The sequence below is a fragment of the Venturia canescens genome, chromosome 4 (genome assembly GCF_019457755.1).
Source record: "Venturia canescens isolate UGA chromosome 4, ASM1945775v1, whole genome shotgun sequence".
NCBI lineage: Eukaryota > Metazoa > Arthropoda > Insecta > Hymenoptera > Ichneumonidae > Venturia > Venturia canescens.
The window spans coordinates 10,259,119-10,286,543 of record NC_057424.1 but is presented as its reverse complement, the minus strand read 5'-3'; the positions used below and the strand labels follow the sequence as shown (position 1 = coordinate 10,286,543).

The 27,425-nt window shown below is 40.9% G+C and overlaps 2 protein-coding genes across 5 annotated transcripts; both read left to right on the top strand.

Annotated features, from left to right (window-relative positions):
- Positions 1–1,469: 1,469 nt before the first annotated feature.
- nompA (no mechanoreceptor potential A) lies at positions 1,470–16,493 on the top strand. Of its 4 annotated transcripts, none has more exons than XM_043416988.1 (19): positions 1,470–2,243; positions 4,361–4,493; positions 5,005–5,090; positions 5,158–5,419; positions 6,306–6,435; positions 6,507–6,658; positions 6,742–7,017; positions 9,017–9,331; positions 9,515–9,607; positions 9,701–10,502; positions 11,232–11,839; positions 12,455–12,633; positions 12,860–12,999; positions 13,345–13,491; positions 13,565–13,654; positions 13,843–14,200; positions 14,374–14,543; positions 15,167–15,313; positions 15,421–16,493. In XM_043416988.1, exons 2-19 carry the CDS (start codon positions 4,418–4,420, stop codon positions 15,614–15,616), a joined length of 4,227 nt encoding a protein of 1,408 aa, XP_043272923.1. In that variant the 5' UTR covers positions 1,470–2,243; positions 4,361–4,417; the 3' UTR covers positions 15,617–16,493. The 4 variants fall into 4 exon arrangements, with proteins under 4 accessions (XP_043272923.1, XP_043272925.1, XP_043272924.1 ...); XM_043416990.1 differs by having other exon boundaries at positions 1,471–2,243; positions 9,032–9,331; XM_043416989.1 differs by having other exon boundaries at positions 1,471–2,243; positions 9,032–9,331; positions 13,342–13,491.
- A 3,253-nt stretch (positions 16,494–19,746) lies between these two features.
- On the top strand, positions 19,747–27,417 carry LOC122410272 (cytosolic carboxypeptidase-like protein 5). Its single transcript, XM_043418414.1, has 9 exons — positions 19,747–20,063; positions 20,354–20,532; positions 21,047–21,336; positions 21,411–22,021; positions 22,470–22,632; positions 22,902–23,281; positions 23,390–23,597; positions 23,938–24,099; positions 25,873–27,417. Exons 2-9 carry the CDS (start codon positions 20,418–20,420, stop codon positions 26,593–26,595), a joined length of 2,652 nt encoding a protein of 883 aa, XP_043274349.1. The 5' UTR covers positions 19,747–20,063; positions 20,354–20,417; the 3' UTR covers positions 26,596–27,417.
- The last annotated feature ends 8 nt before the right edge of the window (positions 27,418–27,425 follow it).

Genomic DNA, 27,425 nt, shown 5'->3' with positions numbered 1-27,425 from the left:
ATATGAGATTATATCGTTGTCGAAATTTTTCCGTCACAGCTCGAGCTCGCGTCTCGTATCGTTTGCATCGCGCTACTTTAAAGCTTTTTGTTCGATTTTGTCAAATATTTTTTTCACACGGGACGAAAAATGCAGGTTACACGCGTCAAGTCGTTACGATCGATTCAACCTAATTTGATATAGTGTCGAGATAAGGTGCACACGAGACAGATTATAGCGATTGCTATCAATCGAGCATTCTCAAATGTGTACGCTTCTGCATACTTAATTGATAGTTTTATCCATTTAGCGTTGTGAATTAATGAGCTTATTCATCGTGATCGATTCATTGCTGCTGATGGAAATAGTCTGCACAGCTAAGTTTTAGGTTTTAGCTTTCGATTCGCGAGGCTCCAGGCATCTGGTGGCGATCCCTGACACTACGAAGCTTGTGCGACCGTAAAATGGCGACATCTGTGCGGATTCTTCGCGAACTACTGTCGACGAATGCAGCGTCATTATCCCGCGAACCCTGTTCGCTGACGTTTTTATCAACGGCACCCGGTAAATTTTCACGCGCTTTCACGTTTCAACCCCTTGTGCGAGATCTCGATCATTAATAACTCGCATTCCACCCGTGTTTCGTTAACGGACTCGATTTCAGTGTTGTCATACTTCGTTACCCATCGTTGAACTCTGCCAACAGGCAATTGATTAGCACTTTCTTCACGAAAAAATCGTGTTTCGAAAATAACGGTTTTCGGGCCCGGAGCTCTCGGGCGAACGTACAATTGGAAGGCGCAACCGTTTTTACAAAAACAGTGGTGTTCTCGAAAGTCAATTTTCCGTTGTAACGAATGCGAAACGGAATGAGCCTTCGTGTATTTATTCCGACGAAATTAACTCGCAATAAAGCAGTTTCCAAATGCTGTGTAGGCACGCGAAAAAATGATGCTTCGCGCCGATTCCCTTTGGGTTTATAAGTCGCGTGGTTTCACACGTATCTCAAAATCAGACGCGATGTTTTTTCATTGACCGACGATAGTGTGCTTCCGGTACTTGTCCCGATTAGGGCACTGTGACTATTTTTAATCTCCACAGTGTGTTGGTCACAGTTCTGAATAAAAATCATTTCTACAGCTTTCCATAGTTTAATAAACAATCTACAGAGTGAGACCTACTTTTTGTGATGAGAAGCGGGGCATCGAAACGAACACTGAGAAACAAACTCCACGTGCGCGAAAGCAGGGGCCGTGTATTTTCAATTAGAAAATCTCGCAGATGAAATTGTGTTCCGTTTTAACAGTGGTCGTGCCGTTGCTACATTAAACGATACATCCGAACACAATCGGTTCGTTCTCCCCCCTGAATTTCCATCGACGCGTCGGCGATTATAATGAAAATAGTAGAAGATAAAAAGGGGAACGAGGCTGCTCGCTCGAAGTCTGTAACCCATGATTCCGTCGGAGCGTGAGAGATGCCCCCCTGCGGGATATTTCGTCAGCTAGTGTCGACCGCGTCCATCGCGGTAGCGAGCACAAAATGTACACAAACGTATATCTGTACATCTCGAACTCTTGTTCGGCGATCGCTCTTGACGTTTTCCCGGATGCTCTGCGGAAGCTGAAAACAATGAGCGCTACGTACTTCCGCTGGTGGAAGCAAGGCCAGCGGCAACGCGATCGAGTTTTTTGTTCTCTACGCAAAGTTATTCCTATTGCCAAAGCCGTCTCCCTCCCCTGGCAGCACTTGGCGTGTATTAGAGCCTGGTAAAACGGGAGGACGGTGACGCTACGGGCATGTTGCACCTTTTCGGTTTTGAGGGAGGGGAGCCTCTCGGGTGGCCCCCCCGCAACGCCTGTTTCGTCAAATTTACATCTGCACTCTTTCCACCCAATGAAAATTCCATTTGAATCGACAAACCCCAACGCTCTCTTTCTCTCTTTTTCTCACTCCGGCTCTCTCGGTGTCGAGCACCGGACACGAGCAACAAATGCTCTTTCCCTATCATTACTGTTCACACCGTTTTTCAACCTCAGTTTGATTACAGGTGTGATTCGGTCTGGTCGTGCGTTCGCCAGCCCCAATCGCACACCCATATTTATTTTTTGAAAACCGGAGAAAAACCACTGATTCGAACCTCGGGATTTTTCTCCCCAAAAAACTTTACCCGGTTACTCAAAACGGATGGGAATCCAACGGCGATTAGTCGGACAACATTTTGCCTCGTTACGTCGGATTATCCTACAGCGTTCTAACACAGGGTAAGCTTATCGATTCGCACGCATCAACTGTCACTTTTAGTCACTTGCTGTTTTGCACCCTTGCTCAATAACTCACTGTCATTCGCGTTGGTGGCAGACTCTTTTTCTCTGGAGAAATTAATCGTGCGAACCACTTTCGCTTCTCTTAGCAGCGGTTCGTATCTCGAAATTTCGAAAATTCAAGATCGATCTTTGAATTCATTCCTTCGAGAGACTCTCATCGGGGTTTTTGAAACTTCGAGTTTATCCTATTTTTTTCAAAACGTAAAACCTCCTGGAAATTCTTTCCTTCTTTTATGTCATGCACTGTTTTACTTTGCTCCGGTTGGTCACTTTTCCTACGTATCAACCGAGTTACCATTTAACGTCATCCCTATAAAAACGTCCGATAAGTTGCGTCTGCATCGTCAACGAAATTTCTCATCGTCTTAACAATATTCAGGTTCCCGCGACGCCTTTCGATGCCACTGTTCAGAATTAGCTTGTCGATCACCATCTTTTTCTCCTTCAATTGTCATTACTTGAGTTTAAATCATCGAAAGTTCGAAAGATATCGAGATTCAATAACAATGAAAAAGGATTTTCAGTTCGAAAAGATTCTCGAATTCAGTCACGGAGCTGCAGTTCGTTTTCACACATTTTCGTAAAATCGCTTCATCCGAAGTCATTTCGTGATAAAAAAAGATTGAAACAAACGAGATTTTCGGGATGAATTTCTACGGGATGAGTCATACGCTCGAGCAAAAAGCATGCGAGACCGATTCGACGACGACCGGAAAGCCGGACGTACATTGTTGTTCGAGATTCGTAGTTGGTACATTGTCCACCGTGTACGAGCTTCGGAACAAGAGGGTTATGGGATTCCAAATGAGCACTCACCCTGAACATTTTCAACGGCAGGTATTATCGCTGTGTGAACTCACACACACGCACACACATACACGACGTTCTGTTGCCCTTAAAAAATAAAAACGAGTCAAATACGGATGCATATGTTAACTACACACGCCCGCAAGACCACCCGAGCGTAGTTCCAACTTCCAGACTCGCATCCATCACTGGATGCTCCCCATCGGCGTCGCGACTCGCGACACGTACGCGCTCGTGGCGCCTCCACAGACCCCAACTAACGTGACGAGTTATTAACCCGATCCACAAATCACATCAATTGCGACATTTTTCTCACCTCGCAAACCGCCTGGAAATGGCACGAATTTCCGTACTGATCAAAGTAATCGACAATCGACGATTAACCTTTCTCGGGATTATCACAAATTATTCAAACTTTTTGTTCCTTGTTTTACCGAATTCCGATATTCTTACGAAAACGTGAGGGAATGAGGTTAAGTTTTTTGTTGCATCGTCGATTCGAAGGTGTTTTTTTAAAGCAAAGAAAATGAGCGGTGGCTGCGTGTCTAATTTTGTATACAAATAAAAAGAGTTTTAACGGAATTTTCAAAAGTTGAGAAATACAAAATCATTTTAAGTCATTTTTTAAATGAAAAACTACAAAATTATGTTCGACACAAAATACATACATAAGAATGTGGACGGATGAAAAGTATTTTGTCGGCACCCCTCGAAAAAAGCTTGAACATACGATTGGAAAGTACTGCAAGCCTTCATTCGATACCGATGAAAATTAGCAAAACGGAAAAGATTTTTCAGTTGTTTTTTTTTTCAATTGAGTTTACTTTCGGAATTTTTTGAGTTTCTCTGTAAAAATAATGATCTCTATGTAACATTTTGTTGATAAAAATCGAGTCGGATTGAATTTTGACGTGTGAATCGATCAAACGAAATGGTGGAAATTTTCAGTACACTCAGAGGCAAACACAGTGACTGAAAAAATGGTAGTTTCTGATCGGATGGGGATAGCTCAGGTATACCGCGCGTGTACGATTGGTCAATCCTTCGATTGCCCTTTTCGTTCCATCCTGACAGAAACGGTTTCAGTCTCTCTGCGGAAAGGTTCCGCACAGTTTGAATTTAACGACAGAACAATTCTGCAGTTGTACGAAAAACTAGCACTATAAAAAAACTTTTTTCTTCCTCTTGTTTTGTTATTTGACTAATTCGATATAATTGAAGAATTTTGCACAATGGTGGGGTTTCAGAAACACTGGTCAAGTGGTATGACCACCCGATAGTGCGCGGTGCATCCTGTGCTCAAAATGAAAAGGATTCATAACATGTTCAGTATGGTTCAAGCTATAACGGTCCTCACTATTTTGAAAATGCTCGCAAACGGTAAGTCGACGATTATGTGCGTACTCAATTATTTATCTTTTCTATCGATGATTTTTTTCTATGTGACGTGACTCGAGTCGAGCCAACTCGGAGCCGCCACTTCCGGTGTGCACCCGCTGATCGTAATCGCGGACTTTGGCTCGTTAAGATTAATCATGAAATTGTTTGTGTTAAAAAATTATTTGGCATCCGTTGATGAAACTCGTGGATTTTATCTTTAATTTTTATCATCGCGAGATCGTATCGAATGAAAAAGTTATTCGAACTTTAACACTTTAGCTTGAAATCATTTTATTTTAGCAAAAATCTGTCGCCTCGGAATCAGTGTTTGGTCGACGGAACAAAAACTTGATTTATCATTTAAAAAATCGCTTGAACGAACAGAGAATCGATTGAAATTTTATTCGAATTCATGACGGACGACAATAAATTTTACGTCGAGAGGAAATGAAAAGCTTTTCGTTCATTCAATGAATAATTAAACGTTGAACAACTTCGATTCTCTTCATAGCCCAAATAGCGTGTAACGGAGGGACGGGAAGAACCGTTTACGAGAGATTGCCCGATCAGCAGTTGCAGGGATTCGACGATGAAGTGGTAAGTGAAGAAAAAAAATGATGCATTTCGGCTGAAATTTCGGTTTGAAAAACTTGGAATTTTGGAGGTCCGAGATTCGGCCCCGCCGTTTCGAGTGCTGGAAAAATGCCAGGATCTCTGTTTGCGGGACAGAACAACCGCCAACAATCTCGTTCGGCCCTGCACCAGTTTCGACTTCCAGCCCGGCAGTAGAATCGCCTCGTTCAGCGGTGCTGCCGAGTACGAGGAAAGCACGTGCTACCTCACCCGGGAACAGGCACAACCCGAGGGCATCGGCAATCTCATGCTCGTTCCGAACAGCGTTCACTTCACCGAAATTTGTTTAACATGTAAGTCACTTTATCGCGGTGATCGAGCAAGTTATATTTTTTCCCATTTTTTTATACTTTTTTACTTTTTCCTGTCAAAACGTCGTCGAATTCCTTTCAACAGATTTTGAATCCCCAGCTTCGATTTTTTTTTAAAATTCGTCCCGATTTGACGAGGGTGCATCAAAAATGACGAAATTTTTTTATTCTTCTTTCAGTTTCCCATATTTTTCAAAAAGTGAAAAAACAGTAAAATTCCTTCAAAATTTCTCATTTCTTGATATTTTATCGCAGTGATCGATCAAATTATATTTTTTTCCATTTCTTTTATACACTTTTTTACTTTTTCCTGTCAAAACGTCGTCGAATTCCTTTCAACAGATTTTGATTCCCCAGCTTCGATTTTTTTTTAAATTCCTCCTGATTTTACAATTTACAGTGTTTTATTGAAGGCCAAATTTTGAGTCTCCGGTAAAGGGTGTACCAAAAACGACGAAATTTTATTTGTTCTCCTTTCAGTTTCCCATATTTTTCGAAAAGTGAAAAAACAGTAAAATTCTTTCAAAATTTCTCATTTTTTAATATTTTCTTTTTCCCTTTCCTTTTCTTTTACTTACATTGGTTTGAAGTGGGAAAAAATATCCACAAATTTTTAAGGGCTTTGACGAAGAGATATTTTTTTTTGAAAATTGCAAAAAATTGCCATTCGGATAAAGCAATGGGCAAGATTTCTTACAATTTTTCCCAAGGCGCCCCCGTTTATTCCCCGCTCACCGCTGTCAGATTTTTATCGATGGAAACGATGAATTCTGAGTGACTGAAAAAATAATGTTTCGCTTCTTCCAAAAATGGCAAACGTTTGTAAAAATATTGTCAATTAAAAAGCCGTTTTGTTTGGACTTGACAGCGAACAGAATCGAGCGGGACTGTCCCAATCGGAGATACGTGTTTGAGAGACACCCGAGAAAAAAGCTGAAGTTACCGATGACCGATGTGAAGGAAGTGAGCGCCGCGAACAGGACCGTCTGCGAGGATCGGTAAAATAAAAACGATTTGTGCTGCCGCAGTTTTGAAAAGTGCTGAAACGAAGCGTCATAAAATGTTGCAGTTGCCTGAACGAGTTCAGTTTCGTCTGTCGCTCCGCGACGTACGACGCCTCGGCGAGAAGCTGCCTTCTGAGTCGGTTCACGAGACGAACACACCCGGAGCTCTTGGAGGATGACCCTAATTCCGATTACCTCGAAAACACTTGTCTCAACGGTAGATTATTTGCCAAAATCGTGAAAAAAGTGATAAAATTGAAAGAGAAAAAAGATTGAAATTTGAATCGTTTTTAAAAACAGCGGAACGACGTTGCGACGGGCTCGCCGTGTTCGTCAAAGAAGAAAACAAGCGTCTACGAGGGCCGTTCGAAGTCGACATATACACGAATTTGACCCTCGACGAGTGTCAAGCGCTCTGTCTTCGGGCTGATAAATACTTCTGCCGGAGCGTCGAGTTCGACGAGCAGACACGCCAATGCGTCATTTCGGAAGAGGATTCGGTGTCGCAGAAAGACGACATCGGCATTAGCAGTAGCCCGAGTTACCACTTTTACGATCTCGTTTGTCTCGACAACCGTAAGTTCCTTAACGTTTTTTCATACTTTTTGTATGGATAATGTTTCCAACGATTATAAAAACTTTTTCGACGTGAATCGCCTCGTTCGATCGAGTCGCGGAAGCCCTTTTTTCCGTGCTTTAAGTTAGTTCATCCACGAAACGATTTTCTTAAGGAACTCTTGAAATTTGTGCAGAGTTTAAATGGATAGACTTACTTCCAATTTTTAAAGGATTCGTCTCATTCGTTATTGAGATTAACGTGTTTAAATATGAAGAAAAATACACAGGCTCGCAGCAGGGACTATGCCCAAAAAATCGTTTATCTTTCCATGCAACGAATTAAGGAGGGTTGATCACGAAATAAAAATAATCAGAACTTCATCAAATTTCGTGATATTCTTTGGCATCAAGTATACGAATACAATTTTTTTCAAATGTTTTTACAACATGGTTGTCGCATAATTGAGCGTTAAGTCGAACTTCTTATGCGCGAGATGTACAACTGTATTTGTGTAAACTCTATGCTTATACACGTGAACTTTAGTGTTCGATTACTCGAGAGCTACGTGGTAGAAAAATCTAAAAAAATTTCTATTTTTTATATCCTTTTAAAGAATACATTTACCAAATTTTATGAAATTCTTATCATTTTGAAATTTTTTATGTATTTAACATGGTTTAGCATGGCAACATCGTATCGTCGCGATCCACCCTCCTTAAAAGGATATAAAAAAATATACATTTTTTTAGATTTTTCTGCCCACATAACTCGCGAGCAATTGATCACTAAAGTTCACGTGTATAAGCATAGCGTTTCCAAATCTGCTTTAAGGTCGATCCCCTACGACAACCCCAATCAAAAGTTATGTACCGTCTGCATATTAAAAGGGTTGATAATTCGTTCGGATCGTAATCAATAACTTTGTAATGACCCTATATATACGTACTCGGTGCCAGCAGATATAGTACAAATATCATTTGCTTTCGTAAAATTTATTCTAAAGGTATTTTTGATCTGACGTCGCGAATAAATTTTTTGACGGAACTATCCGGGCTACGCTTCAACACACAGAAAAGATTGCCCATACAGACGACATTCGCTTGTTCGCTTGCAAAATATATCGTATGCAGCCTAAACCTTCGTACTTCTCGAGACTATATCTGTCAAACTAGATGGTCGATCACCTTGATTTTTTTTCACAATATCTGTGATATCCTGCTCTAGCTCCTCCTCGTTTTTTGTAAACTTCCTAATTTTAGTACTAGCGGTAGAATTAATAATGTGCTGTTTGCCTATGCATGGTCCATATGTTACGTGTTAATTGAGTCAACTTCAATTACATATATCTCGGGTTCGGGATGGTGAAACTTGTTAAAATTTTGTAGAGGTGTTGTTCATATGTTAAACAATACGTATGCCAAATTTAAATGATTTCCTAATTTAACTGTCTCGTGGAGGAACCTCCTTAATGCGTAATTACTCGATAATTAAGTAGAAGAAAATTTTGAAAAAATTTGTGTTTTCGCACTCGATGTTGAAGAACGTTATCACCAAATTTGTTCAATTCCTTAATATTTAGACTTCTGTACCGAAACTCCTTAATCGATAACTAAGCAGAAGAAAATATTGAAAAAAATTGTGATTTCGCGCTCGATGTTGACGAGCATTATCACTAAATTCGATAAATTTCTAATTATTTAGACTTTTGTACCGTACATCGTTAATAATTGGCTTGAATTTCATTCGCCAAAAGATGAATTGACAAAATGTATTTACAATTTCGAATTAATAACTCCGACATTAATTGAAAATGATTGTATCTTTAATTAGGGAGTAAAAATCGATGTAATTTAGACACCCACGAAATACGATCTTTCGGGCATGACCTACCTCATCGAGTTTGGGGGCTCCAGAATTCTTTGCTCGACTTTGCATTCGGCTTCGCGTGCAACGTACCCGAACGATCGATCCCCAGAAGCGTTAATCCCGCAATATCAACTCGCTTATAAAAAGTAGAACAAACTTTATTAGCACGAGGCTCGGAGTATCCGGACAACAGTGCGAGTCCCCATCACTACGCGGACGGTCGTCGCCCGGATACAGCGTTCCAACGTTACCGCAATTCCCGCTTGAGCGGTGAATTCCATTCGGAGATCACAGGCCGAAGTTTGAGCGAGTGTTTGGACGAGTGTCTCAGACAGACGAGCTTTCAATGTCGGAGTGCCGTCTATTCCGAGCACTATCACACCTGCCGGTTGAGTCGTTTCAACCAACGTGATGGACACCGAATTATTTACGACGCGGATTACGACTATTACGAGAATCTCATGCGTGAGTACACTTTCGTCGCATTTCATTGGCACTCCAAATAAATGTCTATGAACGCGGCAGCACTCGATACTGCCGAGTATTTCGCGCTGAGATTGAATTTACAAAAAAAAAACATCGAAAGCTAGCGTTGAATAAAAATTTGGCCAAGATTCAAGCTCACGTTCCACTACGATTCTCATTTAGATCAATATTTGGATGGCAACCGAGACCCAGCGGCGTACAGACCCGATCCCCTGGGCCAGGGCACGAACTACGGACCACCCGTGGGAAGACCGGGTAAAATATCAATAAAAATTCATCGCCGTTGATGCCATGATCGAGTATTTAGTCCGTCGATTGTAAAATTCACTTTCTCGGGGTGTTTTACAGGTTATCCGGACGACTATGACAAGGGTTACGGTGGCGGCTCGAGCGATCGGTTTCCAGATCAATACCCCGATGACCGGTACCCGAACAAGTATCCCTCGGGAGGAATGGATGATCGTTATCCGGAGAGACCAGATCGATTGCCAGGCACGAGACCAGATCGGTACCCGGACCGACCTGACCGCTATCCGGACCGACCTGATCGGTACCCGGACCGACCTGATCGGTACCCGGACCGACCTGACCGCTATCCGGACCGACCTGACCGCTACCCGGACCGACCCGATCGCTACCCAGCAAATCCAACAAACGGGGATCGCTACCTGATCAATGGAGATCGATATCCAGCGAGCGATCGGTACCCAATGAGCGGGGATCGCTATCCAATCGGTGGGGATCGTTATCCGACGAGCGATCGATACCCGATCGGTGGAGATCGGTACCCTGTAAGCGGAGAGCGTTACCCCCTCGGAGGCACTCCCGCAGGTCGGTATCCCGTCCGCGTCCCACCACTCGATCGCTATCCGCTCGGCGGGGACCACTATCCCGTGGGTGGTGCCGGACCGAGTCGGTATCCGCCGATCTCGCACCGCTATCCGGCAGGACCGGCGAATCGCTACCCACCGATCGATCGGTATCCCGTCAGAGACGATCCCTACGTCAACACCAATCGCTATCCACTCCCACCGTCTGATCTCGATCCTGTCAACCGGTACCCTGTCCCCGGCGTCAGCGGCATAGCTCCTGCGAGGTATCCGCACGTTGACAGATATCCCGATAAGGATTTGTATCCGACTCGAGACAGGTTGGTCCTGAACTGTTTACTCGGATTGCGTTATTTGACTTGAGATCGATTGAGCGATTTTTCCGTCAAGTCTTATATGAGTTTCACTGCGATCAGCTGACGGGGGGATTTCTTTGAAGCAAATTTTCTCTGGAACGGTCACATTTGTCTTGACGAATTTATGCTTGTCTTTTCCACAGCGACGGACAGTGTTCTTGGACACAGTTGGTGAAAATTTGTGGCGAACTCTCTTAGAAAACTAATATTTATGTACGAATTTCTTTCCCCATATGAAGTTTAAAAGGTCTGAAATAAAACAGATGTCGGGATTTTCGTCGGGGGAGACTCTGATCGAATCTTGAATAAGAAGTCAAAATATCTCCCGACGAAAATCCCGACATCTGTTTTATTTCAGACCTTTTAAAGTTTACTGCTATTCTCTTACGTGGAGGAGTTAGTTTTGCAATCGGGAGTTTTTATGTTTTTTTAAAACACTGTGCAAGAGTCCTTGTTCGATGCCGATTCAACCGATCGCGATCGAGTTCATTGTCCGATGGAGCGAAAATTTGTAGGGTTTTATCAAATTGTAATGAGAAAATCGAATCGATTTCCTACGAACGAACTAAAATCTCCTGCAAGTTTAAAAATTCACGGTTCGCAACTTGCTTCTTAGTTTCCCCCGTTCCACGATCAATCCCCTGTGCAAATTACTTTAATCCATAAAATAATTTTCAACTTTTTTCACCGCAGATATCCCAGCGTTGGTAGCAACGGTCTGTACCCATCCGGTGGATTCGACGATGACACGAGAGGGACGAAAGGCAGCCACGTCGATCGTCCTTACTACGGCGGATCAGGCTCGTTGGCAGTTCGGCCACTCGGTTACGGGCCTGCTGGCGGGGTCGCAGCCGCTCCAGGATCGGGGCCGTACGGCGACCCTGGCATGTTGGACGGAGGATACGACGGTGACCCCTACGTTTCACGGCCTGTCGGCAACGCTGGAGGTCCGATTATCGGCCGACCTCCTCTTCTCTCGAGGTGCGACGAGCAGGAAAACTTCCGTCAGGTCGGCCAGAGAACCCGGGTCCGCAAGCCCTTCGTCAGGAGGTACACGACCGCCTCGAATTTACCTGCCTGCGAGCGCGAGTGCGCCGATGCTCGGGACTTCGTCTGTCGATCGTTCAATTATCGACCCTACGCCGCACCCTTCGGCGCCGAACGGGACAACTGCGAACTCAGCGATCGCGACTCCCGGGATATGGACATGGGCAATCCCGTCTATTATGATACCGGATCCGACTATGATTTTTATGAAAGAAACAACGGGAGACAAGGCGCCGATGGGGAGTGTCTCGATGGTGAGATCTTGGTTTCTCCTGCCAGAAAATCTGCTCGATCAAAAGCACCGAGAAAACGTCTTACCAATTTTATTTATTATCCAAACCCTTCGGCGCTCGTCTCACGAGATTTTTTCTCACACTTTCACAATAACTGCGGCAGCTCGAAAGCCAGAAACATTCAAAATTTTTTGTATTGTCGACAAATTCGTTATTTGTATGCGTGAGATTTTTATTTTTGAGTCCATTTTCTATTCGTTCACTCATTCGAATCGTCGAAACGTCAATTACTGCACCGGAATTATGTTCACATTTTTTTTAATCGAATCAAGCAATTGAATTTTTGACCGATTATATTTAGCGTGAAATTCACTCTAAAATTTACTGTGATACAGTCGACTCCGGGGACAAGTTAACGAAAAGTATTCATTCCTGTAACGCACTGTAGAACGTCAAAATTTTCTAAATACTCCGGTAAAAGTTCCTACTTGGAACAATAAATTTTATTTAATTTATAAGAAAATTCAATTTAAATTCAATTCTCTCCGTGTAACGGGTTAATTATAGTCGTGTACGATTACCGTACGCGGAATCAAAATACGATTAATCCAATTTTTCCATAATTTTTTTCGCCAGTGAGCCAAGTGTGCAGTGAAGACGGGATGGAATTCACGTTGAGAACTCCGGACGGATTCATCGGTCGAATTTATACTTACGGCTATTACGATCGCTGTTTCTTCCGGGGAAACGGCGGCACTGTCAACGTTTTACGGATCAGCGGGGCTCAAGGTTATCCGGAGTGCGGTACGCAAAGGGTGAGACAGAGCTTTCTTCATCAGCCAGAATCATCGTTGCATTGAACTAGAAGCCATTCCTCTGGGTTCGGGCCAGTCGAATCGTCCATGGAATGTCAATTATTTTAATTAATCAATTTTAATTTTAACCCAAACAAAACAAAACAACCCAATCAATTTTAAATAATCAATTATTTAGAGACGACCAATTGCATGAATAACGAAAACTATTTCACGGATTTTCCAGTACGGAGATACAATGACGAACATCGTGGTTGTCCAATTTTCCGATTACGTTCAGACCGGAAGAGACAAACGGTTCAATCTGACGTGCTTGTTCCGGGGACCCGGGGAAGCTGTCGTCACTTCCGGCTACATCGGTGCGGGGTACGCCAGTTTAATTTCACTCGAATGCACCTTTGTGCTGTGTTCCGGGCAATTGGGAGTCAAATTTGTTGATTACATCAAAACTTTTAATCTACAGTCCCTGTTTTCCGGGTTGGAAACAGATTTGATTCGAATTTCGATTTTTATTTTTGAGTATATTTCATCAGAGTTAAAAATTGTTGTCCATGGCTCTTGCTTTCTGTTGAATTTAAAAAAAATTCAAGGCAAGATCAAAGTCGAGTGAGCTGGAGATTGATATTTGGATTGAAAAAAATGAGTTTGCTGATAAATTCGATGCGTTATTGTGAACTCAAGTTCTAATAGAATTCTGTAAAAATTCAGCAGATCCGGTTCGCCGATACCGATCGAGTATCTCCCAGCTGAGAACACCCTGAGCTCCAGAGTGCGTTTGATGATTCTGTACCAAGGCAGACCAACGACAACGATCGCTGTTGGTGATCCGTTGACCTTCAGGCTCGAGGCTCAAGATGGGTAAGTTCTTTTGAATTTTGGACCAACGTTTGCGAACACGTTTCCTACAGATATGAAAAACGATTTTTTTCAGGTATAACTACGCCACTGACATCTTCGCCACGAACGTCATCGCCCGAGACCCATACTCCGGACGGAGCGTTCAGCTGATCGATCGTTACGGGTAAAGATCGCAAAATTTTCACAGCTTGTCAGTACTCGAATCATTGTTCATGCAATTTTTATCTCTCCAACTTTCGAATCGTCATGTGACGTCACATTTTTTGCTGTTACGTGAAATCTTTTCATTTGAAAATACGAAAAATGAAAAAAACAAATTTGCATTTTGGAACTTTGGCTCTTTCTCACTAGCTGCCCCGTCGACAACTATGTGTTCCCTGGTCTGGATCGTCTGAGAGATGGCGACAGTCTGGAGGCCCGTTTCAACGCCTTCAAAATACCAGAATCGAATTTCCTCGTGTTCGAAGCCACAGTAAGGTCCTGCAGAGACGGATGTCAGCCTGCTTACTGTTCCGGAGGCGCTGGAAGGAGCGAACCTTCTTTCGGAAAACGCAGACGAAGATCGGCACTCAACGAAACTGATACGAGTGAGGAAAACATTGAAAAACTTAAAAAATTGAGCTTGAAAAACAATACCAGCGATGCTTCGGAGAACACGGTCGAAGGAGACGAAGAGGGCGAGGAAGAACGAGTGCGGGAAATGATCGAGGTAAATAACTTCGAAGTTTACCTTCGACACAAGAAATATTAAACCATGCGAAAAATCGAATATTGAAAATAACAGAATGAAATTCACATGACAAAATCTTCGTCTTCTGATGCTCCTCTCGAATCATTTTGAACCACGCTTATGTTATAAACTCGATTTTTCTTTTACACTAGGTACTAGACTCAAGGATGGAAATGTACGAAGAAAATGTCATCGAAAAACGTGTAGCGATTCCCGAGACCGTTTGTATTACGCCGAACGAATATTACGGACTCGTCACGTCGGTTGTTGGACTCGTCGTACTTCTCACATCAGTTGTTATGCTTTCTCTACTGATTTATAGGTAAAAAATTACAACATGAACGCGCGTAAAAAATTCTGTCAATAACAGCTGTAGTAGTATTAGCAGTTTATTTCCAAGTATACCCTTAAGGGCTTTTATATAATCCCCCCTCCCCCCCCCCCCCCCCGATTTACAAAAGTCCTCGCTTACTTAGTAGATATCTTTCTTTTTCCTTTCCTTATCTTTTCTTCAATTATTCTTTTCACTTACATTTTTCCTCGTCATCCATTCGTATCCTCTCACATACTCACACAGCTCTTTACCCATTTTTCCTGTTAGCGCTCTATTTATTACCTCTTCCACTCCTTCTCCTACTGTTTTCTCCAGCGATCTTTCTAGTCCTTCTACCTCTGCCTTCCTCATGTCCGCTTTTATTTCGCTGCACTCGCAAATGTGTGCTAAAGTTTCCTCTTCCCTCTCACATTTTCGGCATTTGCTTTCCCTGTACCCTTTGGGCCTTTCCCTTCCTAAATTCCCACACCTCATCCTCGCCCATGTTTCTTTTATTTCCATTCGTGTGTCCCCCATCTCCCAACATTCTTCCATTGCTATCTTCTCTTTCCTGTTTTCATATGTTCGCGGCAATATCTCGATTCCTCTAACTGCGTGAATGTTTATTTCAGAAAATATGGATATTCGATAATGCGGAAGAACAGAATAGTTGACAAGATGACGGCGACCCATAGCAGCAGCCCGGTTGGAACGTGCAGCACTCGAGCTAATAATTTTTCGTTCATGCGATCCGGCCTACAAAAGCCCTTCCAAAATTCGTGAGTGCTCTCATTTTTCTCTGTAATCGACGAGAAGAGAATAAAAATCATTGAAAAAATCTTGAAAAATGAGCGAAAGTAATGAACAAGGTGAAACTGTCCCACAGGTCGTCGCTGGGTAATGTCATGCATCGCATGCCATCCGGAGCATTGGAAGCTGCAATGAGGCTCGAGGGAACGAGTCGAAGAAACGGTTTCGACCCCAGCGAGCCGATCTACACGGACCCATCGCTTTTCGAGGTAGCTCGATCGTCGATGCATCAAGGAAATTCTGTCCGCAATGAAAACGTTCATTTGATATGAGTCCAATTTTTTGTTGTAATTAATGTTTCACAAATTAACTGACAAGCGATCGTAAACGGAATTTTTTATCGATAGAATATTGCAACATGACAATCGAACTTTGTGCGTCGCGTCTGTCGAAAGCATTGTTACGTCAGCTACTGGCCAAAGTGAAGTATTTACTACGGTAGAGATTAATTTCGTGTTTGGGATAGATTTTCTTCCATTGAAAAATTACCATTTTTCAAATATTTTGACAACTGTCGGACGGCTCCGTTGAGCGAATCCTATTTAGTAATACTCCATTCCTTCCTGAGGGAAAATTTAGTATTCACTGCCACAGTATTTAACGTTAGAAACTAAATGAAAAGTGATTTCTTGAAGGGAGAGTTTGAAAAAACATTGAATTTTTTACCTCGACTAATCGATGATTTTATTTCCCATCGATCTTTCCGACCAGCCGAATCAAAAGTCAAGATTGTATCTCTAAATGTGCTGTTTTACGGAACAATTTTTTTCTCAGTTACGCTATCGCTTAAAAATGTCGCTCAAGTACAGTTTTGCGCCATTTTTTTTATTTCCCACGTCCATTGTAGTTCAATTTTTCCACGACCAAGAGACTCGGTAGAGTCTCGGGACGGTGCATCGACAGCTCTGTCGTCTGCTGGTCCGAGGCTCGCCGAAGCTATACTTTTTATAATTATAACGAATTCACCCAGCAATAAATGTGCACATTTCCTGTTTACAAGACTCGTTGTATTCCCGGTTCGAACAAGTCAGTTATTTACAAAAAATATGGCTATATACGATTCTTGAATCGTTGTCAGCTTGGAAGCTGATCATTTCGTTTATGACGATGTAGATTTTCATAAAAATATAAGAAATGCCAAAAATCAAATCGATTTTTCATTTTTATCACCAAAAATATAATCGTCTCTTCCGGATTTGTCCTTGAGAACATTAAAAAAAAAAAAAAAAAAAACCGGAAGGGCGCCTATAAATAAAAACAACGAGAAACGCAGTCCTTAATTTTTCCGTTAAAATGACAAAATATGCTTTTTTCATTTAAAGTGTCGAGTCGCTCAAATACTCATTTTGTTTTCGTCTTTTAACACCCCAGGTGTAATCTCGTTTTGCTCGCGTAGCCAACAGAGATTTGGGGGAAAATGGGATTTTCAAAAAAGAGCGATTTTTCCGCGTTGAAAAGTGGATACGAATTAAATAGCTCATCATTACGATTTATTCGAGTGACGAAACGTGCTTTTTTACAATTTAAAATCGGTCCCAAATATGCTCTTAGCATTTTTTTTACTCATTGTAATGCAGATAAAATAACGTGAGAGTGGAATAATCACGAAATAATTACGTGGCAGCGTGTTAAATCGTAAGTATACTTATCGTTCGGCTTTTACTGTCGTCGGTTTCGCTCGCACGTATAATTTGGTTTAGCTGGATTAGTAAATAAGAACGTGTCAGACGGAAGGTCGCCATTGTTTGTAATTGTATAAAAAAACGTGTACAAAAACATTGATTTTGAGACATGATAAATCAGTAAGATTCGGCCGAAACAACTTTCGTATCAAATTTCAGCTCAAATATTCGATTATCACTTTCCACGGAATCTCATTCAACTCCAGCACGTGAAGGGAAAAACAAAAACATTGCGACTAAAAAATTTGAGCTCGTATCATCGGCTCAATCGTCGTTGATGCATCGGTATGTACTTAAATAGCGAGGTTCTTCTAAATCGCAGCAGAATTATCACAGCAAAAGCAATTAAAAATTGAGGTCACTGCAGTTTCGATTTTCGAGACACCGAAGAATGCAACAATGGGACGAACAAAAATAACGAAAAATTTCCACCTATATCTTCGTTCTGTTCTCTTCTCTGCAACGCGGAAAATATATATGGGCCACAACTTTATTTTATGTTATATGACCGTATAAAAAATGTTCCTTCCAAAAATTCGAGGTGGTCACACAGTCTACGTGAATATATATAACGCTGCGAACGACAAAAATTTCGAAAGCGAAAACTTTCCTACTGTTTCGCCCCATTCAAGCCCTTTTTATTTAGTCAGACTAAAACTTTTTTTTGTTCCGATTGAACAAACGATGTAGAAAAATTTAACTTTCGAAATTTGGAGGGGGATGATGAGTAACCGATCCATTACTTGAAGCAACGAATTCAGACGTATACATACATAGAAGAGTAGTCCATAAGAATCTTATGTTGCCGACTTTAGTGGGGACATGTCCCCAGCGTTAGTTCTGAAATGTGCCGGCGTTAGTGGCGCGTTTTACTCTCGCCCTCACTTCCTCCCGTAGGCTTATATGCGGGGTCATCATGGCATCCTTTCTGCTCTTACAGCTGTTATGTGCTGGGGACATCATGGCATCCTTTCTGCTCTTACAGCTGTTATGTGCTGCTGGGGACATAGGACGTCCTTTTTGCTCTCATAGCTGTTATGCGTTGGGAACATCATGGCATCATTTTCGCTCTTATAGCTTTCCGCACTGAGGGCGATTTTTCTTTCTTCTCACATTTTTTAAGATAAATCTTTTTCATCTTAGGAAAAAATTTATTTTTTTTAAGGAGGGTGGCTACCGACGATACAATGTTGCCATGCTAAACCATGTTAAATACATCAAAAATTTCAAAATGATAAGAATTTAATAAAATTCGGTGAACAATATTCTTTATAAATGTGATACGATTAACGTGAGAAAGCGAGGCTACGATAAACGTAGGCGACGTCTATGGTAGCGATAATAAAAATCGGACCCCATTCAATGTGCCTTCGATGATTGTCCTTGCGTATTATATTGAAACGCAGACCTAACCATCCGCTTACGAGAAACTGTTCGACGGATTTACCGCGTAGTGGCGGTGATGAGAAGCTTCGGGGGAGCCCACAGTACTCTCCCCCCAGTGACAGCGATATACGTGTATAGTTGGGTGAAGAAGCTTCGAAGTCGTGCTCGTATTGAGCGAAGTGAGAGTCAGAAAGGCGTAATGACGCTTGTGCTCTAGTAGAGCGTAATGCCTGGAAAGGCGTGAGAAAGCGAGGCACGTAAATGCGAGCGAGAGCCTATGACTCGAAAGGACTTCAGGTTGATGGAGCGTTTGTTCGGATCACGTGGATGTTAGGTACCGTCCATCATTATGGTAGGGTGGAGATTGTCCGAAGGTAGGGGTAGGGGAGAAATTTTCAACGCAATCGGGGGTCGACGAAATCTGAAACAGTGCAGTGTTTTCATAATACTTTGCGATACTACAATAGGGGCAAATTAAAGAAACAAAAAAATTTCCAAATTTTTCGGTGTTTTTTGACGGGCTGTATTTCAGTGAGAAATGGTCGTAGAGACGATAAAAAAAAAGCATTTTGTAGCTTGAAGGTTCTTCTTTTCAGATCTTTTAGCAAAAAAAAATTTGGAACTGCTGTTGTCACGAAATTTTGGAGAATTTCAAGAGAAAAAAATTCGAAAATTTTCATTGACTTTTTTTTGGTCCACGAGCATGAAAAAAAAAAAATGTCAAGCTAAGCCAATACGTGGGTCAAATAGCCTATTTATTTAGCTTGAGATATCGAATTTTGAATCAAAAAGCATCCTTTTCCCTTCAACCACCGATATTTCCGCATCTATTGCCAACCTATTGCTCGTACAGAAAATTGAAGGGCAGTTTTGGAATCTAGAGTAAATTATTATAAGCTCATTAAAATAAATTATTATTATTATTATAAGCTCATATATCCGCCCTACGACGCATATGAAAAGCGAGCCCCGTCCGCACTCGGGCATGCGAGCACTGATTTATTTTTGCATTTTTGCAAGCCTCGTACCTTCGCTCCCGGAATTCACGAAGGCGCTATTATTTTGTTTTGCCCTCATCGAATAGTTTTTGTTTCTATTTTGATTTCACCTTTATTTGTAAGACTCTTTATTTATAATACTATCATGATTTTTTTGGGAAAAAAATGTCTTTTTCTTGCTCCCCTAGCCGAAAGGTTGCTTGAAGCCATTTGTGATGATAAAGGTATGTAAAGAAATATACAAACGTGACTATAGAGATGCTATATACAGATGGAAATACAATGAACCGCGCATGCGCTTCAAGCTTTTGTAGCTTTATTCATGAAGGCGACAACCACACCGAGTAGTGGCGCTTCTCGCTTCTCGCTTTATTTACGTCGAGTTATGTGGTCCAACGTCCAACGTTTGAGGGTATTTTTTTCGTTGTCACACACGACACGATCCTCCTCTGATGTGCCTCTTTGTTGTATATAAGTGCATTTGTTTTTTTACTCGTGTCTTGCCAAGGACGGAGATGAAGTGTCAACTAATGTACAATAACGCCAATCGTAAAGGACAACCTTTTGTAGCGATTTAAAAACTCGCAACCATCTTAATAAGTGAAACGATTTTTGGAATGACAAGAAAAAATATGGATTCGGTTTACTCAAAGGTAAGAACTATACGGATAACTGTCAGAATATATTGACCCACTGATATCGTGAGTAGAGACTAAAAACAGAGCGCGATCGTCCTTGCCTATCAGTCAAACGTCCCCGAAATGTCGTTTTTCGGCACGACAAATGTCGCGTGTCCTGATGCAATAAGGATTTGACAAACGATCAATAACAGGAGTTCGTGGAAATTATTCTATCCTGCAATCTAATATCCTGCAATATCGTTTTAATCTTTTGTTGTCAGTGACATAACGATACTCTGTAGCCTCGAATTTCTTTTCTGCAGAAAATCGCTTGAAAATTTACACTGCGCAGTGATTGAAGTGTTGAATCAAACGGTGAGCCAGGTCATGGCTACCGCAACACAATATGTCACTTGCGGTAACTGTGTGTTTTACAATCACTTTGATTCGGCCAATTTGGCTAGAGTGGAACAAGTCAAGGTCAACGATGCACCTGAAAATGGTAAAAATCCACAATTTCCCTCTTGCAATTTTACTACAAATGAAAATAAAATGCTCAAATACATTAAAACAGCATTTTTCACATTTAGATTCAAAATTAAATTACAAATGCTGAGAAAAGTATAAAAATTTAATGAAAAATTGATTTGTTGTTGGGTTTATAGAAATTTCAATGTTTAGATTATCAATGAGAGAATATTTTGGGTTACTTAGGTTTGTTGTATCTCTACATGTAAGCGAACAGAAATGATATTTGAAAAACAATTCATACCAATGCAGATTCTAGAGATTAAGAATATACTAATTTTTTTATGACTTCCATAAATATTTATCTAATATCTATTCTGTCAAAGTATTGCTATGAAAGTATCCAATGAAAATTCTTTTCAAACGTATTGAGAACGTATCTGCACACACATGGAAAACAAAATTATTCAAGACAAATATGATGCACTATGAATAAAGAACCAGAATAAATTGTACCTCACTTTAATAACTGCATTTTCCTTTCTCAGAGAATCGAGAAGGAGAGGTTAAATATTTATCCAACAGCACGGAGGAGAAGCCGGACTGCGAGTTTAATGTCTGGACAAAACACGACTGTCACGGTACGGAATATCAGAATAACAACAGAACCTGGTTTTACTTTGGTATAAAACCGAATAATCCTGGAGTATGCATCAAGTTCAACGTTGTTAATCTGAACCGTCAGTCGAAAATGTTCAGTCAAGGAATGTGTCCAGTATTTAAAACAATACCAGGTCATCCGCATTGGGAGAGGATCCGTGACAAGCCAACGTATTCTGTAAGGATGCATCAACTTTCTTCTATCCCTCTGAGGATAACCTCAAGGCTCTAACATTTAAAAAAAAATTTCAGATGGATCAAAAAGGCAGTGAATTTACTCTTTCTTTCGTTTATCGGACACCAGAGAATCCCAAAGCCATTAGTTATCTGGCCTTTACGTATCCATTCACGTACCAAGATCTGCAGAATTATCTCAACAGAATAGACAACCGAATGGCCAAAAGAATTCTTCTGCATCCTGACGATATCTATTATCATCGCGAATGCGCGATAAAATCATTGGAAGGACGCAGGCTTGATATTTTGACTATAAGTTCCTTCCACAATATTTTGACTGAAAGAGAGGATCGATTGAATGGCATGTTCCCTGACACTGAAGATGAGAGATCTTTCAAATTCCGTGGTAAACAAGTTGTGTTCATGAGCGCTCGTGTTCATCCCGGCGAAACACCGTCCAGCTTTGTATTCAACGGTTTCCTCAATTTTCTGCTCAACCGAGATGATCCCACGGCCGTTATACTCAGACGAAATTATGTGTTCAAATTAATACCGATGCTTAATCCAGACGGTGTGGCACGTGGCCATTATCGCATGGATACCAGGGGTGTTAATCTCAACAGGGTTTATCTGGAACCATCGATCAAAGACCATCCAACTATTTTTGCTGCACGATCATTGATCAGGTATATTTTTCACATATTTTGAGTCGCTTCCATATCGTTATTGCCATTTGCTTTGAGATATTCAATTTTTATCATTTTTATTTTGCATTTCGAGTCCTTCATGCAGACTTGAACGAACAAATATTCACCATTGCCCAAAAAATTGATACAATATTCGATTATTGTTAAACGAATTGATGAATTAACGAATGCAGATAACCGAATTTACAGAAATTTTCAAATCGTTCGAGCTGGAAATTTGTGATCCTATTTAAATTTGTATGACGATCTTTGTCGACATCGGTCTGATTTTTTTTTTTTCAATTGCGATGTGCAGAGAGTATTAATATTTAAAATATGAAACACGTGAAAAGAAGTATTGATAGATAAATTTCAATTCATGAATATCGAGATTGATGATCACATACTAAAATAAAATGTATTTCAACCTTGTCCAATTGTTGTACAGATACTATCACAATCACTATGAAATCGTGGATGAGGTCGCGCCCCGAGAAGTTTCGGATGTTTCGGATAAAATAAACCTTGAAGTTGGCAAAGATTCTAGTTTGGCACATCCGAGTCTAGTTACGAATGTCGTGAGAGACACGACGAATAAATTACTGCAACAGGTACATTGAATGACGCCTGCTCCTGACATTTCTCATTAATTACACAAGTCAACGTGATTTCTATGCTCCAGGGAACAATATGTTAGGGATTGTATTAAAACTTTTTTCCCTTTACTTTTGAACAAAATTTGAAAAAACTTTTCATAGTCTGGGAATAAAAAACAGTTCAATTTGGTTGACTTGTGTTCGCAGAATTATGTTTGTTCTTGTTTATTTTTTCGTTTGACTCTTACCGTCCGAAAGGCATTTCCTTTCTCATTATGCTTTAGGTGACTTCGATGACGTTGGACGAGACGAAAAAGCGAGAGCAAGAGTCACAACGAGTGTCCGGGGATTCGGATGAAAAATTGACCAAGGAAATTTTCGACGTCGACGAAAAATTGACCGAGAACGAAGATACGTGCAATAAAAAAACTCGTGGAAATTCCGAAGTCTCTCCGTTGTCCCGTAACTCCGAGGATTCGGGTTTGTTTTTGTACATTGATATGCACGGACACGCATCGAAAAAAGGCGTTTTCATGTACGGAAATTATTTCGACGATTCCGAGGACACAATAATGTGTATGCTTTTGCCCAAACTCATGTCCATGAACAATCCGAATTTTCACTTTACCTCGTGCAGTTTCGCCGAGCGAAATATGTACCTAATGTAAGTTTGAAAACAGAAAACCACCAAAAATATCAATTGGGAACGAATTTCGATGGGCCCAGATGCAATTGGAAATTCACATCCTCGTGTTTTTTCCTCCAATTCTAGTGACAAGAGAGATGGCATGTCTCGAGAGGGATCCGGTCGTGTTGCAGTTTACAAATTAACAGGGCTCGTTCGTAGCTACACTCTCGAATGCAATTACAATTCTGGACGTTTAGTCAACACTTTGCCAGCCAGACTTCGCGATGCTAACAACAAAACTCCTAGCCACATGTTTGTTCCACCAAAATACACACCGACGGTCTTCGAGGAGGTAAAATTTATTCTTACCCATATTTTTATGCTCTCTCCATGGGTACAATAAATTCAACTCCTCAAATCACAAGTAAGGCTTCTCTTAAATTTGAATCAAGACTTCCTTGCATACATTCAGTATATCTCTGCAGAACACATAATTTCCTACGAATAACTGAGCGATGGCCTCCTGTCATTGTTGATTTCTCAAACTTTTGAGCTACTCAAAAACCTTCGAATTTTCCAGTATCACGTGTGAATCTACGCATTACATTTTTTCTTTTCAGTTGAGTTTTAGAATTACGATAATTATGAATAATTACATCGATTATTTTGTGAGTAATGTAATTTTGACACAGGTCGGAGCGGCTCTAGGTCCATCGATCCTCGATCTGACGAATAGCAACCCAAATAGCCGTCTGCCAAACAGCCAATATCGTTCACTGCGAGGAGTTAAATCTTTCTTAAAACTAACGTGCGTGAACAATCACAGCGCGTCGATCAACAGGCAACGCAACAAGGTAAATGACAGTACCGAAAATCTTATAAATATCGAGATAAAGCAGTGTTCGTTGTCTTGAGAGGCTAGAACTGATCATCGTTCGCAGCATAAGTCATGAATTGTATTGAGTCTCTCTAATTCCTTGTCGTTACCTCTGTCGATTGAATTTGTTCATATTCGTATTGGCGAGAACGAATTTCATTGTGAAAATGTGTCGTCGAATCATACTTGTGACAATAATATTCGGGAGTGATAGAGTTTACGCGAGTCGATGAATGTGACCATTCAATTTTGCGATTCCTGTCGTTCAGTCTTCGATTACGATTATTTACGAGAAAAAAATCAAAACTCAAATTTACTTCTCCATTATCCTTTAAGAAAATCAGACTTCATTTCGACAAACAAATTGAATTCCGGTTCGATCCTTGTGCGTACATTTTTCCCCGTAAATTTGTGAAAAAATTGGAAAGAACGTAGTTAACGATAATGTGAGCTCTGACGATTTCGAAGCATTTCACAAGAAATAAAGTGCGCTTAAGAAAATAAAAAAAAAAAAAAAAAACAAAAAACTATTGATCGATGTTATATCAAGTCAAGAGCTATTAATTCCTGGTTGTGATTTATAGTATATAGATATACGTATATGTCCAAATATATATGTATATACCGATATAAAAAAAGGATGACGTTTATTGAGCGAGTGCGAGACAAAATGAAGGTAGACGACTTATCGAGCGCGAATAATTGGTTATTCGTTCATTTTTCCCATCGCATTTATAGCCCAAACGAGAATTCATGTAATAATCGTAACAAGAAACTTTCAGATTCCATAAATGTCGTAAAATTCAATGTAGAATTGTTGAATCATATCCCGACGTGCGTGACTCATTTGGAAGTAACAAAAAACGAAAAATTCGTCTAATCTCATAGAGGTGCGACGACGAAGTAAGAATTAACTCAGACTAAAGCATTTCTTGCCATACTTAATCGCACATTGAAGAAATCCGTGTGTTTTCCATTGCACATTGACTTCTGGCGAATTGTTAACGATTGAAGATTTTCATACTGCGATTTATCATTGAACTTCGATACTTCCGACGCTGATTTAATGAAGCGATATATCAGAGTACAATTTAAAATTCATTTCAATGTAGTACGATGTTGCAAATTGTACAATATTATGAAATATGAAATTTATTTATATTCATATATACAAATCCACGTATATATATATGAATATATAAATATCTATATCTGTGTTAATAAATTCAAAGTCTTTTAGCACACAATTTATTTTTTATTTTTGCTCCCGCTTGTCCTCTCGGCCGATCCTTCTGAAAATAATAATACGAATGGGGTGTGTACGAAAATGTAATCGTTTAACCACGTCGTATATCGGCAGGGTAAGTTGCTTGTTAGCTACGACTCATTCGTGCTGGGAATATTTAGTGCTCGATTTAAAAATCCGTAAATTCGCGATAGAGATTATTTCCGGGATCGAATTGAGTGGAAAATCACGTTGAAAATGTTCTGCTGAATAATTATTCCAGTTATTTGGAGATTCGATGTTTTTTGACGACAATAAACATAGAGAATTGCGTAGATCGATCGCTAATAGTTTATTTGGCACTCGTCGCAACGAGCGACTCGAATAATGAGAGAAAATGTGAAAAAAAGGCTTTGAAAGTATTTAGCTCGGTACACGTACGTTGGACAATGTCAACGTCGCGAGCAGGTAAATATGAAGGCATTGAAATACAATGTATATACAAATAAGCGTTTTCTCCCGCAGGATAATAGTGTCGGTGGAACAATGGTAAAAGAAAGCTTGCGTCTGGATGAGATAGTGAGCCCGATGAATTACGTTGTAACGAAGGTCAGCGAAGAGGACAACGCGCCGAGTGGCGAGACGAATGTAGCGATGAAGCCACGGATCGTTAGACGTACGGGTTCCTTGTACGCCGCGATCAAGAGAATGAAGAGCACCAAGAAATCGCGTCAAGTTGCGAATCGGAAGTGCCTGAAAAATCAGCGTAAAATCAATCTGGAGAACGGGCCGATGGTGAAGACGTTGAGATCGTCGAATCACGGCGTTAAAGCAGGTCTTTTGAAGCCGATTAGCACTGGATACCGCGTAGGGGTTCAGACGAATTTGCAGAACATCAATACCGCTTCCTCTCCGCGCGGTAAGAAGCAAGAAAAAAAAACGACGAAATTCTCGCTGATCGATCAAAGCTCGAACACCGAGTCGACGACCGCGGTTAAGCAGGGCTCGAAACGGCTAAAAATTCTTTCACCGAGGATCGTAAAGACCCGACCGGAAATTGGGGAGTCCTCAAAAGCTTCCATTCAAACCCAAACAACAGCGGCGAGCGACGAGAACGAAAGCGCTGGCATCGTTAAATTTCGCAACAAACAAACGACCAAAGGCTTCGTACGGTGTCGCAAACCCAGCTCCAAAACCGAGGTCAAAACGAAAACGCGAAAAAGTTGCAAACTCAAAACGAAAATATAAACCCAACGTCCGTCTCTCGCTGCTTATAATAGTCTTCTTTCGTTTTCGTAGTTTCTCTTTTCTCAAATAGTTTTCATCGATATTATTTACTTGCGGTCCGTATCGCGTCCCGATCATTAATTCGGTCGACACGAATAATAGAGGAGTTTGATAACTGTGATACGTATCCTGGTCGATTCAACAGGTGCGCTCAGAAAGCATTAGATAATCGTTTACATTTCACGTGTGTTTTCATCATTGTCAATCGCGAATATTGAGAATTTCGGTAAAGTACGAATCTCGGAATAACTTTAATCGAAATCACGGTGCTTTTAATCATTGGACAGAAACTGTACGCTTCGTGTGCGCTACTTAAAGTAGACTCGGGTAGGAAGCACTTTTTTCGAATTTACAAATAGCTTACTTTGTTAATATAAATATATATATTTAGTATATAATCGGTGGAAACTTCGGTGCGATGGAATTGAGATTCTTTTCTCTCACGTCTATATGATCGTTTTTTATAAGTGTACAAAAAAGCGACGTGTAGTACGCAAGTACGAAGTCACGACCAGAAACGAGTGAAACTCTACGAGATTTTTCGATCCAAAAATTCGACCTGCCGCCATATTGGGAGCATCGGATTTCGCTGGCGAGCTGAAAGGTTCATCGTTACAATCTTCCTTTTTTCATTATCGAAACTTTCGAAGCAACGAGTATATTCGAAGTGGTCGGAAAAGGTGATTTTCACTCGTTCTGGACTCCGATAAAAATCGGTGACTCTCTTTTAGTGAATATTCGAAATGCACATTTCCTGCGCAATAAAATTGTTTATACAATCAATCAAATAT